The 18,581-nt window shown below is 54.0% G+C and overlaps 2 protein-coding genes and 1 long non-coding RNA gene across 8 annotated transcripts; 2 read left to right on the top strand and 1 right to left on the bottom strand.

Moving 5' to 3' along the window:
* Positions 1-24: 24 nt before the first annotated feature.
* On the top strand, positions 25-7,470 carry LOC116578819. 2 transcript variants are annotated; one of them, XR_004281059.1, is made up of 4 exons: positions 25-1,011; positions 5,313-5,468; positions 5,532-5,655; positions 7,385-7,470. It is a non-coding gene; the product is annotated as an uncharacterized LOC116578819 (long non-coding RNA). The 2 variants fall into 2 exon arrangements; XR_004281060.1 differs by having other exon boundaries at positions 7,363-7,452.
* Positions 4,244-9,443, bottom strand: PPM1N (protein phosphatase, Mg2+/Mn2+ dependent 1N (putative)). Of its 4 annotated transcripts, XM_032323340.1 has the most exons (6): positions 7,388-9,439; positions 6,672-6,789; positions 6,489-6,594; positions 6,342-6,402; positions 5,466-5,540; positions 4,244-5,191 (listed from the first exon to the last, which is right to left on the bottom strand). In XM_032323340.1, the coding sequence occupies exons 1-6, from the start codon at positions 8,303-8,305 to the stop codon at positions 5,123-5,125; spliced, it is 1,347 nt and encodes a 448-aa protein (XP_032179231.1). In that variant the 5' UTR covers positions 8,306-9,439; the 3' UTR covers positions 4,244-5,122. The 4 variants fall into 4 exon arrangements, with proteins under 4 accessions (XP_032179231.1, XP_032179232.1, XP_032179234.1 ...); XM_032323341.1 differs by lacking the exon at positions 5,466-5,540 and having other exon boundaries at positions 7,388-9,434; XM_032323343.1 differs by lacking the exon at positions 4,244-5,191 and having other exon boundaries at positions 5,375-5,540; positions 7,559-9,443.
* Positions 9,444-9,526: 83 nt separating this feature from the next.
* On the top strand, positions 9,527-17,815 carry RTN2 (reticulon 2). 2 transcript variants are annotated; one of them, XM_032323337.1, is made up of 10 exons: positions 9,527-9,762; positions 11,447-11,491; positions 11,612-12,082; positions 12,189-12,449; positions 14,963-15,170; positions 15,514-15,652; positions 15,800-15,869; positions 16,007-16,053; positions 17,020-17,078; positions 17,309-17,815. In XM_032323337.1, exons 1-10 carry the CDS (start codon positions 9,729-9,731, stop codon positions 17,388-17,390), a joined length of 1,416 nt encoding a protein of 471 aa, XP_032179228.1. In that variant the 5' UTR covers positions 9,527-9,728; the 3' UTR covers positions 17,391-17,815. The 2 variants fall into 2 exon arrangements, with proteins under 2 accessions (XP_032179228.1, XP_032179229.1); XM_032323338.1 differs by lacking the exons at positions 9,527-9,762; positions 11,447-11,491; positions 11,612-12,082; positions 12,189-12,449 and adding an exon at positions 13,133-13,321.
* The last annotated feature ends 766 nt before the right edge of the window (positions 17,816-18,581 follow it).

Genomic DNA, 18,581 nt, shown 5'->3' with positions numbered 1-18,581 from the left:
TTCGTTCCAAAATTCCACTCCCCGCACCCACAATGCTCTGCGCCTTAAAGGGGCCGCGGACACCTCAAGACAGTGGCGGGGGGGCGGTGAAGGGCGCTTAAAAGGGCAACGCGGAACCCTAGACTTCCGCTATCTACCTCTACCCCAACATTATTGCATAGGGATGCACGCCGAGGGTCACCCGCAAATTAGGGGGCAAATTTGGTGGAGGGTAAGGGATTCTTCCTGATTCCTCGTTCTCTTCCACGATGGAAATTCTTAGGCTGATCTTAATGGGGACACAATTTCTTCTCACTCTCCCCAACGATTTCTCCACTTCTTCACATTCTATTCAATTTGAAGGGGCGGGGGGGAGGCGAAGAGGATCCTCTGGTGAAGCATAGGTTCTCTCAAATTTTGTCCCTTAAATGCTATCTTCAGACCCGCAACGTCTCTCTTCTGTGCCAATTTATGAAGGGTTATTAAGGGGCGAACCCTCCGTTCCCCAGCACTGGAGGGGGATGGGCGGGGAGGGCCTGATCCTTCTCACCGCCCCCAGCCCGCCCGGGGAAGGTGAGGAGGAAGTGGGCCGAGGGGGCGCGGCCGGCCGCTGACTCACAGCGGAGGGGGGGGGTGGGGGTGCAGCGCTGGACCTGGGTGGAGATGGGACTCCCAGGTTCCCGTGTGAATAAAGCCCCTAGACCTCTCCCCACGCACGCCCCGCCGTGACTCAGTTTCGCCCGCAGAGGATGGCGGGATCATCCAGCAATAGGAGGGCGCGGAGGCAGGGGCACCCACCCCAGTGCTGGCTCCTGGGAACCCCCTCCCCCATGCTGCAGCTTGGGGCTCGGCCCCAGCACCCTCCCAGCCTTCCGCAGCGGGTCCCGCAGGCCCCGCCCCATGTGACGCCGCTAGTGGCCACTCCCCTCCCGTAGAGCGCCACCTGGCCCGGGTCCGGAGCCCGAGGCTTGGCCTGGATGCCTGGGAAATCATCAGTGCAACGTGCCCAAATGGGTAAACTGAGGTCTGGAGGTTAAGAATAAATCTGGGCCATAGCCCTCTTGCCTGACGGCTCAGAATCACAGTGGTGCATGGGTGCGAGGCAGGAGTGTAAAACCAACAACAGGGCCCAGTTGACCAGGTAAGGGTATCACGTTTCCCACTCCTTATTCAAGCGTAGCCACCTACCTGGGTGCTGTTCTGACCTCCTTCACCTCATCCTTCGAGGCCATGCTCTGACATTAATTTTTCTCTAAAGAACTGAGTAATATCCCCTTCTCTCCCCTGCTCTGGGACATCTTGAACACTAATTCACCCCTAGGTTATGATTATTTCCCACTATGTGTCCACAGCTGTGAGTTCTTTGGGTACAGGGGTAGACGTGATCAATTTTTATACCTCACTCAATCCAGCAGAATGAGAACCCCAGTTCTGGGTGACCTCGGGCAACTTTTTTCTCCTCTCTGTTGCTCAGCTTTCCCATCTGTGAAATGGGAGAACTAGTGCTTTTGTGTGCCACCTTGGCACTTTGGGCAGCAAAGTTTCCTTTATTTTTTCTTTATGATTTTATTTATTTATTTATTTATCAGAGAAAGAGAGAGAGAGAGCACAAGCGGGGGGGCAGCAGGCAGAGGGAGAAGCAGGGTCCCTGCAGAGCAAGGAGGCTGATGCAGGGCTGGATGCCAGGATCCTGAGATCATGACCTGAGATGAAGGCAGACGCTTAAATGACTGAGCCCCCCAGGCGTCCCAGCAAAATTTTCTATAAAGGTCCAAATAGTAAGTATTTGGGGCATATCAGACTTAGTGTTTTTCACAAATTCCCTTTTTCCCCCCATCCTTTTGTAAAAACCATTCTTAGCTCAGGTGCCATACAAAACAGGTGGCAAGGGACACCTGGGTGGCTCAGTCATTAAGCCTCTGCCTTCCGATCAGGTCACGATCACGGGATCCTGGTATTGAGTCCCACATTGGGCACCCCGCTCCGTGGGAAGCCTGCTTTTCCCTCTCCACTCCTGCTGCTTGTGTCCCCCCTCTCGCTGTCTCTCTCTGTCAAATAAACAAATTAAATCTTTAAAAAAAAAAAAAAACAGGTGGCAGGACCCCTACCTAGAGAGACTGACCTATGTACACAAGAAGATTGATCAAGGATCAAGCAGCTGCGATGTCAAAGCAAGAAATTGAAAATAGTTTAAATGTCCATCAAAGGTGGCTCAGTCGGTTAAGTGTCTGCCTTTGACCCAGGTCATGATCTTGGGGTCCAGGGATCAAGTTCATGTGGGGCTCTCTGCTCTACAGGATCGGCTTCTCCCTCTCCTTCTGTCTCTCCCTCCTGTTTATTATCTCTCTCTCTCTCTCTCTTATAAAGAAATAAAATCTTAAGAAAAAAAATGTCCATCGGGGCACTTAGGTGGCTCAGTGGGTTAAGCCTCTGCCTTTGGCTCAGGTCATGATCTCAGGGTCCTGGGATCAAGCCCTGCATCAGGCTCTCTGCTTAGCAGGGAGCCTGCTTCCCCCTCTCTCTGCCTGCCTCTCTGCCTACTTGTGATCTCTCTCTCTGTCAAATAAGTCAATAAAATCTTTTTTTAAAAAATGTCCATCAGGGGCACCTGGGTGGCTCAGTGGGTTAAGCCGCTGCCTTCGGCTCAGGTCATGATCTCAGGGTCCTGGGATCGAGTCCCGCATCGGGCTCTCTGCTCAGCAGGGAGCCTGCTTCCCTCTCTCTCTGCCTGCCTCTCTGTCTACTTGTGATCTCTGTCTGTCAAATAAACAAATAAAATCTTAAAAAAAAAAATGTCCATCAGGGCGCCTGGGTGGCTCAGTGGGTTAAGCGTCTGCCTTCGGCTCAGGTCATTATCCCAGGGTCCTGGGATCAAGCCCCACATCGGGATTTCTGCTCAGCAGGGAGCCTGCTTCCCTCCCTCTCTCTCTGCCTGCCTCTGCCTACTTGTGATCTCTGTCTGTCAAATAAATAAATAAAATCTTAAAAAAAAAGTCAATCAAGAAGAGGATGGATAGTGAAAACCATTGTAGATCCCCTTATCTACACTGCTGAGCAGCAGTGAAGAAAAAAATGAGGTGTTTGTAAATAGCGTGAAACTAGTCTCCAAGGTATCACTGAGGGAAAAAAAAAATAACTAAAGTGATCTACAGTATGAAAATAATTAAGAAAACACCAAAGTTCCCACATACATGTGTGTACACACAGAGTAAAAGGTCTGAAAAGAGCCATGCCAAACTCAGTACAGTGGTTACCAATAGGATAGAGAATGGGCAATTTGATGGTCATAGACATGTCAAGACATCCCCAGCCTCATCTTGAAAATGCCACGTTCCATCCAGCCTCTAGGTTTTTGCACTGGCTGTGCCTTGGGAAACGCTTCCCTGGGATATTTGCATGGCTGGCCCCTTCTCAGAGAGCTTCCCTGTTTAAAACCCCAGGTGGAAAACTGAGTGTCTGAGGGGTAGGGGGGATAAAGACTTTTCTTTTCTTTTTTTAAGATTTTATTTATTTATTTGACAGAGAGAGAGAGAGCACAAGCAGGAGGAGCTGCAGAGGGAGAGGGAGAAGCAGGGTCCCCACTGAGCAGGGAGCTGATCTAGACTCAATCCCAGGACCCTGGGATCATGACTTGAGCTGAAGGCAGATGCTTAATCGACTGAGCAACCCAATGCTTTCTTTTTCTTCTTCTTTTTAAGAATTTATTTATTTATGTGAGAGAGAGAGAGAGAGAGCACAAGCAGGCAGAGTGAGAGAGGGAGAAGCAGGCTCTCCAAACAGACCGATGTGGGGCTCCATCCCAGGATCCTGGGATCATGACCTGAGCAGAAGGCAGATGATTAACTGACTGAGCCACCCTGGTGCCCCAAGACATCTGATTTTTTTTTTAAAGATTTTATTTACTTATTTGTCAGAGACAGACGGAGAGAGAGCGAGTGAGCACAGGCAGACAGAGAGGCAGGCAGAGGCAGAGGGAGAAGCAGGCTCCCTGCCGAGCAAGGAGCCCGATGTGGGACTCGATCTTAGGACCCTGGGATCATGGCCTGAGCCGAAGGCAGCTGCTTAACCAACTGAGCCACCCAGGCGTCCCAAGACATCTCATTTTTTTTTGTTGTTTTGTTTTTTTTATAAAGATTTTATTTATTTATTTGACAGAGAGAAATCACAAGTAGATGGAGAGGCAGGCAGAGAGAGAGAGAGGGAAGCAGGCTCCCTGCTGAGCAGAGAGCCCGATGCGGGACTCGATCCCAGGACCCCGAGATCATGACCTGAGCCGAAGGCAGCGGCTTAACCCACTGAGCCACCCAGGCGCCCCAAGACATCTCATTTTTGTACACCATTTTGTACTCTTTGAAATTGGAACCAGGTGAACTTTTCCCCCAATCAAAAAAACAAAACAAAACAAAAAACCAAAACCAACAAAGTAGCCCCCCTAGACATCTTATCATCCTCTCCTGTTTTATTATCCTTGAGACACTTATCAGTATCTGAGATACTATCAGTTACCTTGTTCAGTGTTTCCCAACAAAGGAGGAGGTGGCCTTTCCCCCACCCCGCGCCGTGGGAGGGGAAGGGGCGGGATCTCAGTGGTTCTGCCTGGCTGAGAGCAGCCCCTCCCCCTCAGCACACAGCAGGTGCCTCAGTACGCGTCTGCCCAATGACTAGACAATGTCTGGGTTGTTTTTGTTTTCTACAAGAGAAATTTATTTTGAGTTCTATATCATTAAAATTTAATAATCAATACTCTTCTGTAACTCCTCCCAAAACATGAAAAATTGGAAGGAAGAGAAGGTTATTGAACTGGGTGATCATGTAAGGGTCCATTTAGCTCAAAATATTTCAAAAACACTTGATTTGATTTGGGGTGGGTTTTTTTTCCCCCTTTCTTTCCTCCTTTTCTTTCTTTTTCTTTTCTTTTCTTTCTTTTTTTTTTTTTTTTCCCCAGTTCAGAGGGTGGTAGGAATTTCCCCTCTCTTAAGACTTTCTGTAAGAGGGAAGTAGGAGAAGGGGAAATAAGCATTCTGGGGTTCCTCCCTCCGTTTGTCTTCCTTCCGCTGGTCTGTGTAGCTGGGGAAGGAGAGTTTTCTTCCTTAGTTCCTTTGAGGCCCCGGCTGGGCGGAGGGTCCCCAAAGGGCAACAGCTGTCAGGCCTCCGAGTCCAAGGAAGAGTCCGAAAGTGTGCCAGTGGGCTTTCCTGCCCCATGTGGGCCCTTCTGGAACAAAGAAGGTGGGAAATGGCTACTAAGAATCTCCTCTTCGTTCTCAGTATCTTCCCCCCTCTATTCTGGAATCACCACTCCGATTTTCCTATCTCCCCATCTCCCAATCCATCAGGTTTGGGTGGAGTGGATCTCAGCCCCAAGTGCTACGCGTCCCCATCCAACCCAGCCTGGCCAGTCAGAGCCGGATGGTGTGACTGGTCAGACAGGAGGTCCGGGGTGGCCAATGAGAACCAGCTGCAGAACCAGAGCTTCTGCTACTAGGAACCTGGTGAGCTCTCTTCGCTGGGGATGTTAGGAGGCTAGAGCTGCAACTCTCTGCTACCTCCTGCAGAGATCCTGCCTGCAAATGATGTCAGAGATGAGAAAGTAAAACTAAGAGGTGGTTCCTGATAACATCATTTGACAACTGGAGTAGTCCTGCCTTCGGTCCTTGAAGTCTTCGATTACATGACCCAGTAAGTTCCCTGTTTTGCCTTCCCAGGTGAAATTGGGTTTCTGTCCATTGCAAATCAAACAATCTTGACAAACACCTCCACTGCTGCTGAGGAATTATCATCAATCACTCCCAGGTGGGGGTTATTTACCTGAACTCCTTTTTCTACCTTGCCAAGGACTGGGGGCTTGAGCCCTGGCTCCCTCCCTCCCATTTCCTCCCTGGCTCCCATCCCCTGCCTTAGTTTAGTTTAGTTAGGTAGTGGCTCTACCCACCACCTCTTCCCAAAGCTCCAAGCTCTCTCTGAGCCCAGTTCACCACTTATCTAAGACCCAGACCATCCTCAGAGATGTCCCCGATGGTCTCTGTAGCACATTCAGGGCTTGAGATTAGTTGTAAACATTCCTGGAATTTTTCTGCCTTATTTATGGGCGGAAGCGGTGATGCTTGGGATGATGGGGCTTTACAGAGTAATGCAGGGGACACATTTCTCAAGAAGAGGAGCAGTCTCTTCTCTGCTTCTGCTTTCCTCCCTCCCCTGCCCCCATCATGTCTAGCACAATGCTTTAGGGCTAGGAGTGAGAATTTATTAATATATCAGGCAAGTCCCTTGTCTAATCTGGCCTTGAATTTCCCCAACACTAAAGGAAGTAGGAGGGCTGGGTTACAGGCTTCCAAGAGCAATATTCAAGAACATGGGGTCCTTACCTGCCAGCGGCGTCCTGAGGCTTGGCGGAGCCGAGAATAAGCTTCAGCAATGACCGTGGCCCTGGAGAGCAGAGAGAGGCCCTTAGGAGGGGACCCTCCTTCTACCACCTCTCCCCCCATCCCACCTCACAGCCCCCCCCCACTCACTTGCAGTACAGCCCTCCCCCAGGAGGTAAGTCTGGGATGTCCTCTGAGGCTAGAGTCCAGAAAACCGTGTTCAGGCTGGGGGGCTCCTGAGCAGACGAACACAGCTCTGAGAGGGAGGCAGGATTACGGGGGTGTCCTTGCCCGCTGACCACCCCTCCCGCTAGGCTCCTGAAGCCGGCTCACCGGCGACCCTGCGGCCCAGGGCTGCATCCAGCGCCAGCTCCTTCCTGATCGCCTCCTCACAAGGCTTCGGGGCCCCAGGGAAGCAGACCAGGATGCAGGTCATGTTGTCCAGGCTGCCCTGCAGAAAGTGGAGAAAAGGGAGCCTGGTGGGACACAGCTGAATGCCCCACCACGGGGCTCCCTGTCCTTGGAATTGGCGCTTCCCAACAATCTCAGCGTTCTAGCGCCCTCCTCCCGTCTGATAGGCCCATTGCTCTCAAGTCTCACTCATCCGCCAGTCTAAACCAAGTCCTCGGACCGGAACCAGTCGCCTAGACTACGCCCCCCTCACTGTCCTAGCCTCACTCTATCACGGAACCCTGCCCCTCCGCTGAAGCTCCTCCCACTCCGCTACCCTGTTGCTTTTCCTTCTGGCACTAATCATACCTCAGGACCCACTCCTAAAACCCAGGGCAGTCCCGTTCCGAAAGGCCTCGCCCTTTCTGATAAGTCCCTCCCTCTTACCTATCCAGCACCACAGGGCTCTCCCACCTCGCTTCAAGACAGCCCTCAGTCTCCGCCCCCTCCATATTTTGGCCCTGCCCACTCCGGCAGGCCACGCCCTATGGTGGACTCTTACCGGTCCTCTAGTTTGAGGGAGCCTCTTCCTCAAAATCCTTTTTCCCTAGATCCTTTAAATTCTAACCCTCAGTGACTCCAAGCCCCGCCCCCAGGACCTTGCACAGACACGTGTCCAATAGCTGCGCGCAGAGAAGCTCCGGGGCCAGGCCTAAGCAGAGGCGCGACGCCACCAGTCCCGCCAGGGCAGCGCCAGACATCGCGTCCCACACACCGTCAGAGGCCAACAGCACGAACTCGTCCTCAGCCTGGCGAGCCAGGGCGGTCACCTCAGGCTCCGCGGAAACGAGCTGCAACTCAGGGGGCCTTCCCGGAGCCTCTTTGTAAGCAAAGTCGCCCAGCGCTCGGGATACTGCCAGAGAGCCTTCTAGGCGCCGGCGGCAGATGGTGCCTCCCGCGTTGTGGATGCGTTCCCGTTCTCGGGGCCGGAGGGGCCGATGGTCCTCGGTGCTGAAGGCCATGGCGCCGGCGCGACTCAGCATCGCTCGGGAGTCACCGCAGTGCGCCAGGTACAGAAAACGCGGGGAGACGAGCAACGCCAAGGCGGTGGAGCCCCCCGGCTCGCCCCGAGGCCAGAGCGCACGCAGCCGTTCGTCTGCGCTCAGGAAAGCTTGGCGTAGCGCCCCGCGCACTCCCTCGGGTTCGCCAGGCGCCGGGCCCAGTGCCTGGAGCACGTGGTCCGGCAAGTGGCGCGCGCCGAAGAGGGCAGCTCGCGCCCCGCCGTGGCCGTCGAGGACCGCAAAGAATGCCCAGCCTGGCGGTAGCCCGGGCAGCGCGAGCCAAACGCAGTGCGCATCCTCCATGTGCGCGCGCCAGCCTTGCACAGCGCTCGCCCCGAAGCTCAGGCCGCAAGACGCGGCCGCACCCCCGTGCGGCCGCTGGACGCATCGCGGCGCGTCCAGGAGCGACTGAGGCCCGTGGTGAGTCCTGTGCCCCTCTTCCTCTTCCTCTTCTGACTCCTGTTTTTTAGAGGCTGGCCAGAGGAGACGCTCCAGCAGGCGGGCGAAGGCAGCCATCCTTCAGCCCTGGGATCAGGAAGCCTCCACCCTCTGCACCTGGACCCCACCCCCCCACTCCATTAATCCCCTCCACGTTGAGATTTTAAACCACCTAAATCTCCTTCTTGTGCCCTTGACCTGCACTCAAGTCGAGTTACTAGAAGAGACTGGACTCCTGGGTGTGCTCTCTCTTGCACCTTCAAAGTGATGTTTGGGATCTGGGTCACAGGAAAATAATAGTAGTAAACAGCACTTACCATGTGCTACCACTATTTACATAATCTCTGATTTAACGAAAAGGAAACTGAGTCGTAAAAGAAGTAAACTGTGGCAGGAAAACGAACTCTAGAAATGTTCTCTACACTCTTAGCTTTGGGTCCCAGCTTTGGTCCCTCTAAGATCCTCCTACCTCAGTGGTCCCGCCCCCAGTTTCAAAAGCTCTAAGTCCTTTATTTATTCTGTTCGAAGCCTGCACTTCTGGGTCTTGCCCCGGGACTTCAGTTGCGTCTGTTCCAGGTCCTACCCATCCATTCAAGCACACAGCCTCAGACGCTACTAATTTCCGCAGTTTTAGCTCCTCTTACCTACAGTCCCAGTCTCCACATTCTGGAGAGCCTGGTCCCCTCTCGGTAGGTTACGTCTACCTTCTGGGCCGCGCCCCCTCCCCAGCCTGTAATTTCTTATTTTTTCTAGGCCCTGCCTCTACCTTCTTGGTCTTTGACGTCGCCTAACTAGCTGCATAATTCTAAATTAACTTAAGCCCCACTCATATCTGAGCCCCTCCCCTTGTCTCAAACTTTCTGAGTAGTTTCACCTGCCCGCTATCCCACTCACTCTGAGGATCTCAGCTCCGACCGTACCTCAGAGCGGTAGTCTTTACACCCTCTCCTGAATGCCTCCCCTGGCTCCGCCCCAACCCACTCTGAGATCCTCGCTCTTATTCTAGGCACCTTCAACCATGCTTCCCCGGAGCCCCTTCCCCTGCCCTACCCTAGGCTCCTCCTCTCTTCCGCTAGGGGCCGCGCCTCCTTCCATCAGGCCCCGCCCTTCAAACCTCCTTCCGCGCCTTTTCCTCCCAGTAGTATAACCTTGCTCCGCCCCTTTCGTAGAAAAGCCACGCCCCCACCCTTGCCCCTCTGTGTTTACCCGCCCCCCTGCCGCCCTTAGGTTCCGCCCCGCTGGTCCACTGGCCCCGCCCCCGGCCCCGCGCTGCAGTGCTTTCACAGCCGCGGCCCCGCCCGCCCCCGCCGAGCGGAGCAGAGGGCGGCGGCGGCCGCGGCTGCTGCTGCTGTAGCTGCTGCTGCTGTAGCGGCCCGGGGGGAGGAGGCGGCGAGGATGGCGGCGGCGTCGTGGGCGCGGCGGAGATGAGCGCCGGCGGCCCCAGGCCCAGGGCGGCGTGGCCGGAGTGGGCGGGGGTCCCGATGCAGGCCGAAGGAGGGCCATGGGGCAGGTCCTGCCGGTCTTCGCCCACTGCAGTGAGTAGGGGGAGGCTCAGGCCTGGTGTGGGGCCCAGAGGCCCGGGTGGGCTCCTTCCCAGTAACCCCTCCGTGCAGGGTCGCGGGAGAATTGGGATGGGGGAGGAGGCAAAAGAGACAAAGGAAGCGCTCCCCTCCCCCCCGCAGTCTAGCGCCGATGGGGGCGTCTTGACCCGGAGGACCTGAGTGAGTCAAGACGGAGGTGGGGGCACTGAGATAGCTAACGGGGGTCGCGCCCGACTCTGGGATATGGCGCCGGACCCCACCCAGAGATGAGTACGCTCTCCGGGAGCTGTCCCTTTGCCCTGGTGCTGGCCGCAGCCCGCGGGGAGGGGAGTTGAATGGAGGGGTAGAAACAGGATAGAGAAGAGGGATTTAACCACCAGCCTCCATCATCCATCTTCGCATCCCACCTCCGTTTTCTGCCCAGACTCAGGCTGCCCCGACCTCGCCCAAATTGTCCGACATCCTGCCCCTTGGAAACAGCCATCCCTGGGTTGGGGCCAGGACTCCTGGGTCCTTACTGAGCTTTACCACTAGTAGCAACCCTGGAAGACACCCATTCTACTCTGGGCCTCCGATTCCCCAGCTGCCAAAACGAGGTGGGGGGCGGGAAGGGCATCTGATTTCAGTTTCCAAACAGTATTGAACATCTCATGTAGGAAAATGCTCCAAGCTAGCTCTGAGGGGCTAAGCTCCACAATTGAAAATACCTTATCTGATCCTCGTGATCTCTGAGACCAGGGCTCTAACAGTCCTCATCTAACATTTTCTGTCTCACAGCCCTGTGGTTCCCGAAGCTAAGAATTTCAGCATTCTCGGGTCTGGCCAGTTGCATGTCCTAGGAGTCCAGATGCCAAAATTCTAAGCATTTGTTATTTCAACATTAAAGCGTTATTATTCCAACATTCTAAAAATCTTGTCCTTACCTGGGCTTGCAAAGGAAAGCCCTACCTGATCCCTAACACCACCACCTCCCTGCCCTCCTCTCCCACCGTTCTCCCTCCCAGTCACTCTGTTCCAATCATTTCTTCTCCCCTCTCTGTTGCTCTGATTTGCCAGGGATAGTGCCTGCCTCAGGGCCTTTGCATTAGGCTTTTTTCTCTGCCTGGAAGACTCTTTCCTAGACATCTGTATGGCTCCCTCACTTCATTCAAGGCTCTATTCAAATGTAATCTTACCAAAGAAGTCTTCCTGACCACCCTGTCTGAAAATAGCACCCTCTCACTTTCTCTTCCCTCACCGTGCTCTATTTTTCCCCACACACTTAGCACCCAGCATCATATATGTGTGTATTGTCTTTCTCCCCAGGAGAACGTAAGCCCCAGGAGGGCAGGGATTTTGTCTGTTTTGTTCACATTTGTATTCTCAGTCTAAAACAGTGTTTGGTACAAAGTAGGTGTTCAATAAATGGTTTTTGAAAGAGTGAACTAATTGAAACCTCCTAAAATTCCTAATTTGAAAATTCCTGAGATTAAGATTCCTTGATTTGAATTTATAAGGCTGAGCATCTGGTAGCACTATATAAGATTTTACAGTCTGTATGTAGAATGTTCTAAAGGTCCTGTGATTCAAATATTCTAAGATTCCTTAATTCGGACCATCCAAGTTTCCAGGACTGGCACACTTCTGTGATTCCGACAGTCTAAGCTTCTAAGAATCTTCGATTCTTTCCCTCTCGCAGAAGAAGCTCCGTCTACAGCGTCCTCTACCCCTGACTCCACAGAAGGTAGGGGGGGAGGTGAATATGAGAGCGGGACTTAAAGGGGCTCACAGCTGGGAAGGGGAGTGAAGAGAGTAGGTCGGGGTCCCGCTTAGAGTAGCTCATACCCTCCTTTGCTCACTGCAGGAGGGAATGACGACTCAGATTTTCGGGAGCTTCACACAGCCCGAGAATTCTCAGAGGACGACGAAGAGGAGACCACGTCGCAGGACTGGGGCACCCCCCGGGAGCTGACCTTCTCCTACATCGCCTTCGACGGTGTGGTGGGCTCTGGAGCACGCCGGGATTCATCTGCACGCCGCCCCCGGCCCCAGGGCCGCTCCATCTCAGAACCGCGAGACCCACTCCCTCAGCCCGGCCTGGGCGACAGCTTGGAGAGCATCCCCAGCCTGAGCCAATCCCCGGAACCTGGGCGCCGCGGTGACCCCGACACTGCCCCACCAGCTGAACGCCCCCTGGAGGACCTAGGACTCCAGCTGGACCAGCTGGGCTGGGCAGCCCGGGGAGCGGGGTCCGGAGAAGACTCTGCCACCAGTAGCTCTACCCCACTAGAGGACGAGGAGCCCGACGGGCCGGAGGCTGGAGAGGCTGGGAAAGGTGAGATGTCAGAAGGTGCTGGGACCAAAGCCACAAGGGGTGGGTGGTCTCTCCTCAGGGCACCTCCAAGGTGAAAGCTCACAGCCTTCTCTTTCTAACACGCCAGAACTGGACCTAAAACTTGGACTCCCTCAGTCCTCACCGCCCCCGGAAGTCTTGACTCCGCAGCCCAGCCCCGGCTCTGGAACCCCCCAGGCCGGTACCCCGTCCCCACCCCAATCCCGGGATTCGAACTCTTGGCCTGATGAGCCCTCGCTGGACCAGAAGGAGGAAGAGCAGTGGGGGCATCTGGAGCGGGAGCCAATCACGGGGCGGTGCCTCGATAGCATGGACCAATCAGAATTCACATTGGAACCACTCCTTCTAGGTAAAGTGCCTGAGGGAAGGTACTCCCTTGGACTATAGTTAAGGTGGGAGGGTTGGAATTTATTTTATTTTATTATTTTTTTAAGATTTTATTTATTTATTTGACAGACAGATCACAAGTAGGCAGAGAGGCAGGCGGAGAGAGAGGAAGGGAAGCAGGCTCCCTGCCTAGCAGAGAGCCCAGTCCCAGCACTCTCGGGATCCTGACCTGAGCTGAAGGCTGAGGCTTTAACCCACTGAGCCACCCAGGCGCCCCTGGAGGGTTGGAATTTAAAGGGACCAACCTCATGAAGGAAGTGAGAGTGGAGAAGAGGAGGTATTGCTATTGGCTAGATATAAGCTCCGCCCTTCAAAAATATTTTCCAGTTTTCTAAGGTTGCCATTGGCTCTTTTTGTAGTTCTCCCTCCCACTTGAGCTGTGAGTCCGCCTTTGAGCATTGGGATTGGCTGACGGCTAGAAAAAAACAATCCCTCTTTTGGAGTGCTCCTCCTAGAGGCTGATTTTGGACAGGACAAATCCCTGAAAAAATAAGGCTGTCTTGTGGTTGTGGCCATGGGACATTTACAAGTAAACTCTATGCCTATTTAAAACGCTCCTCTTCCTGACTAGGGAAGAGCCCGCCTTCCTCTAAAATACACTTACCCTCCGCGAACAGCCGTTGTGATTGTAGACATCTTTGCTTTTGGGTGTTTACAAAGAGAGCCACCCCTTTTTGGAACTGTCCCCACCTCTATGGAGAGCCATTGGCTGGGTACAGAGGGGCCCCGCCCCCTACTCCCTCCCTCCCGGTTCCACTGAAGTGGGCAAAATCCCCGAGAAGTAGCAGTGTCCTGTCCTCAGCCTCTCACTTGGAGCAGAGATGGGGAGTAAAGGTGGGCTTGCGGAGCGGGCCGGTGGGACCGGGGTTGGGGGATGGAGAAAGGGGTCCAGATTTTCTCTCATCTCCCTCAAATCTGCGGGTATGTTTCCTATTGGTCCCTGATTCCCCAGAGCTGCAGGCTGAAGCTGGGGGGTTGTGGGGGTGTCTAGAGAGGGAGTGGAGTGAGCGTGGGGTCCCCTTTCCCCTGAGCCGAGGCTTTGGGGCCCAAGACCAGGAAGGGCCCCCTCCCCCAGTCTCAGGCCCAGGCGGCGCTGTCACTCAGGACCCGGACAGGCCAGCACAGCTGCGGGCCAGGCACCTCCCCCTCCCCCCAGCGTGCCTAAACTTAGCCCCCGCCTCAGGCGACCCGGCCCCTCCCCCTCCCACTGGCACAGGCCTTGGGGAGGCTACAAGGGAAGGCCCTTCGTGGAGGGTAGGGGGAAGCCTGCCCTAGTTAGAGGTGGATGGGATGGTGTGTGTTAGAACAATACAGAAGTGGGGAGAGTCAGACCCTGAGGAGGACCAGTCAGAACAGGTCAGAATTTGAGCAGAGTGAGGGTGGGGGGGTGTGGAGGGTCTGGAGGGATATTGGGCTTCCAGCTCAGAGCCGCGAGGGGATCACATTATTGTCAAGCTGTTAACGTTTAGATGGGCAAAATGAAACATTGGAGGGGCACCCAGCTGGCTCAGGGGGTAGAGCCTGCGACTCTTGATCTCCACTCTTGATCCTGGGTCCTGAGTTCAAGCTCCACATTGGGCACAGAGCCCATTTGGGGGGGTGGGGGAGAAGAAGAAGAAACATTGGAGTCCAGAGGTCAGGGCTCAGGTTGGGCTTGTGAGGTGAATTTAGCATCTCAGAAAGGGGTCAAAAATTTGAATCAGGGCTTAGAAAGGAGGATGTTGTTATTAATACATGTAGGACTTAGAAAAGAGCATGTGGGTGGGAGTATCAAGAAGATACCACTTTATACTTGTCAAGTTGGCAAAAAAAAGAAAAAGAACAATAATACCCATTGCTGGGCAGGATGCTGGGAAAAGATCATGCTCAAGTTGCTCATGGAAATGAAGATTGTTAACAGGTTTAGCAAACAATCTGATAGTATTTATGATGTTCAGAAACACAGAACTAGTCCACCCAGCCATTTCTTTCTGGGATTCTATCTCTGAAATAGACTCTCTGCAGGAAGATAAGAATATCTGTAGAGGGCTGGTGCTTGCAAGACTGTTGAGGAATGGGGGTTAAGAAACCAAGTGAATGACCCAGCAATAGATAAATGTTGAATGAAATGAACGATGGCACAGCCACATGACAGAATATTGTGGAACCCTTATAAAGAATGAATCAAGAGCTCTTCCAACTGCCAAGGAGGGACTTCTAGGAGGGAAAAGAGTGGGTTGTGCGTGAGGCAGAAAAGTGTATAAATGATTCCATTTTTCATAAGTAATGACCAAAAATTGTATCCACACATGATCTATAGGCAGGACTTGCTAGACGGTTAACTTGGGTTTTCTAAGAGAAGAGGGGAAGCAGCTGGGAAGAAAACAAGATAATCAGAAATCGGGAAATTGAGTTCAGGGGCAGGCCAGGTGTGTCCAGAGGTCAAGGTTCAGCCCTGAGACAAGAAGTGAGACCCAGCTCCCTCTCCTTCCACAGTGGCGGACCTGCTGTACTGGAAGGACACAAGGACGTCAGGAGTGGTCTTCACCGGCCTCATGGTCTCCCTGCTCTGCCTCCTGCACTTTAGCATCGTGTCCGTGACCGCCCACGTGGCCCTGTTGCTGCTCTGTGGCACCATCTCTCTCAGGGTTTACCGAAAAGTGCTGCAGGCTGTGCACCGGGGGGACGGTGCCAACCCCTTCCAGTGAGAACCCCTGGCCCCTGACCTTGACCTCTGTCTAGACCTCTGTGTTGACCAAAGGGGTGGTCTGACTCTTGACCTCCAGTCAGGCACGACTCATGCTGACCCTGACCCTTCCTGTTCTTGTTTCTGTCCAACCTGACTCTGACCCTGACTTTCCAGCCCTAACCTCTGATCCTAACCTCTTAACCTTAATCCTTGATCCCATCTCTTGCCCCTGACCTTGGCCATAGCCCACTACATCTGGCCATCTCCTCAAACCCCTATTTCTTGCCTTGTCCCAGCCACACCCCTCAGCCTGGGCTGGTCCACAGTTGACGTGTCTGACACCGCTTTGTCCTCCCAGGGCCTATCTGGATGTGGACCTGACCCTGACTCGGGAGCAGATGGAACGTTTGTCCCAGCAGATTGCCTCCCGAGTGGTCTCTATGGCCATCCAGCTGCGGCATTTCTTCCTGGTAGAAGACCTCGTGGACTCCCTCAAGGTGCCCCTAAAACCCCAACTCCCTCCTGGGTTCCCGGCATTCACCTTGCTGCACCTGGGGGGTAGGAGGGCCATTGCTGGGGAAGTTCACAGGCCTGGGGAGGGCCCTATAGACTCTGCTGACCCTGACCCTGACTCTCACCCCTAGCTGGCCCTTCTCTTCTACATCTTGACCTTCGTGGGTGCCGTCTTCAATGGTTTGACTCTTCTCATTCTGGGTGAGCTGGGAAGGCTGTGGGGGGCGGGGCGGGGAGGTGGGTCATTGGGGTTTGGTGGGAGACAGGGTTCTAGATGGAACTGTTAATCCTTTGGGAGGACCCTGACACACCCCCTCCCCCCATTTCTGTGCCTACAGGAGTGATCTGTTTATTCACTGTCCCCTTGCTGTATCGGCAACACCAGGTGGGTGTGACAGGCTCTCAGTTGGCAGTGTCCTGGCCAAACACGGGTGGTCTGACTACTCCCTGCTTCCCCACCCCCCAGCCAGTGTCCTGCTGACAGATGTCTGAGCCAAAGACAGGAGGATCAACCAGTATTTCCCCCCCAGGAAGAGTCAGGCTCTGATTGACAGATGTCCCAGTCAGGCACAGGTGTGTCCCAGGTGGTCTGCTGTGGATCTTCCTCAGTGCAGCTAAAGTCTAACGAATATGTCAGCAGCCAGAGAGAAGTGTTTTGATTGGTGTCGCCTGTGCAGAGCCAGGATCCAATTAACATGCCCCAACCCAAGGCAGGTGGTCTAACCGATGCTTTCACCCCGAAACTGCCAAGGACAGTCAACACTGAGTGGAGCGGCTGTTGCCCAGAACACCAAGAGAACCGAAGCCAAGTGACATATATCCCACCCAGAGACTGGCAGATGGACTGACGTTCCCTTCCCCCACACAGCTGAGACCCAAACAATACACATGCCTACCAGAGAGAGTACAAACTCCCTCGTGTGCTGGAAGCCCCAAGACTCTCAGAGTTGGTCACACTGTGAATTAAACTCGTGTTTAAGTCAATCCACTCAGAGACTTGACAACCAACACCAATGGTGCCCACACTCTCACCTGACTCACACACAGACACATGCACGTACAACTCCCTCGAAGATTCATCGTCATGCTCAGGAAACAGAACTTACTGGCAAATTCCTGTGTGTCTGCCTGACGTCATTCCCCACACAGAACTTGGCCCAATGTACTGACACTTCAGCTTGAACTTCTGACTTCCAAGACTATTTTATCAGGCTGAGAGTTGAAGGTGGAGTAATGGATCGCTCTCCCCAATTTCTCATTTAGTGGGGGGGGGGGGGGGGGGGGAGGAAGCAGCCTCCTGAATGAATCAGGGAGAAGAACCCCTCCGATCTCTCCTTCTTGGTCTCCCCAGGCCCAGATGGACCAGTATGTGGGATTGGTGACCAATCAGTTGAGCCACATCAAAGCTAAGTAAGGGCATGGGATGGAGATGGATGGGATGGGGACTGGGGAAGTTTAGGAACTTTTTTCCCAGATATTACCTGTCTCTAAATCTCTTGGGGAGGGCAGGGGCTGGGTTTGGCCACTCAGGTCCTCCATCCTGCCCCCTGGACCCCGCCCCCATCCAGATTTCCCCTTAGTTCTCTAATTCCTACGGGTCATTTGCCATCCTCTGTGACTCCCACTTGTTTCTCCCTCAGGATCCGAGCTAAGATCCCAGGGTCCGGAGCCCTTGCCTCGGCAGCAGCCGCAGTCTCCGGAGCCAAAGCCAAAGCCGAATGAAAGGGGTGTCTCTGCCTTCCGGACGCCTGCCCCCATCCCCCCGCAGCCCTCTGCCCAACTCCTCCTCCCTTCTATCCCCACCCTCCCTCCACCTCCACCCCCGCCCGAGCCATTTCCCTGGCAGGTGTCTGGATCACCCACACCAGGGAGTTTGTGGAAATTGCCTGAGCGGCCAGGACTACATCTCCCGAGAGGCTCTGCTCTAGGAGTCCTGGAAAGGCGAAGCACTTTGGCTGCGGCGCCTGCTGGGACTTGTAGTTGCCTAGATAGGGCACCCGCCCTGCACTTCCGTGACCCCGCCGCTGGAGGCGCCGTGAGAGATTGGTGTCTCCTGGACGCCACTAGCCCCAAAGCCAGGGCTTTGCATGGGGCCCAGGGGAGGCCTGAGCTTGGATTTACACTGTAATAAAGACTCCTGTGGAAAACCCAAGGCCTCCTGTGCTTCCAGCCTCCTCCAGCTTTCACCTTCCTGCACCGACAAGCACCTAAGTGCTATTCAAGGAGGAATCTTCCCCATCTATCCAGAAGGAGCTCCCTCATAATCTGTCTATATTATGAAATGATTGAGGAGAAGAGGCTGAGTGACCCTCCATGCCAGGGCTAGCCAAGCCTTTGACAGCCGTTTTCCGTTCCTGTGTCCAAGGCAGACATCACTAGTCAATCCCCACACTCTGCCCACCCAGCAGCCCTCTCACTGGAGCCCCAGATCCGTGCCCAGGTGCCTTCTGGATGGCTCCCTCCACAAACACATCCAAACCTTTAATTGTCCTATCTCATTTCCAGCTCAGGGATGTCTGCTCTGCCACTTTGTCATCAGGCTAGAGACCTCGGTGTGGCCCTGGATTCCTACTTCCTCAGCCCCAACATCTAGTAAGTCAGGAGACAATGCGTATCCTCTCTCTCAAATGTCTCTCATCCCACCGCTTCTCTCTATCCACTTACCATGGGACGGAATAAAGGGCCTCGTGGCCTTTCTGGGCCTCAGGTTCCAAAACCTACGAAGAAAGGAGGCAGGAGAATGGGTTCTTTTTTTCTTTTTTTAAAATATTTTATTTTTATTTATTTGACAGAGATCACAAGTAGGCAGAGAGGAAGGTAAAGAGAGAGGGGGAAGCAGAGTCCCTGCTGAGCACAGGGCCTGTCGCAGGGCTTGACCCTAGGACCCCGAGATCATGACCCAAGTCAAAGGCA

This window comes from Mustela erminea, chromosome 19, assembly GCF_009829155.1.
Source record: "Mustela erminea isolate mMusErm1 chromosome 19, mMusErm1.Pri, whole genome shotgun sequence".
Classification (NCBI taxonomy): Eukaryota; Metazoa; Chordata; class Mammalia; order Carnivora; family Mustelidae; genus Mustela; species Mustela erminea.
The sequence above is the reverse complement of the archived record's forward strand: the minus strand, read 5'-3'. Positions and strand labels throughout refer to the sequence as shown.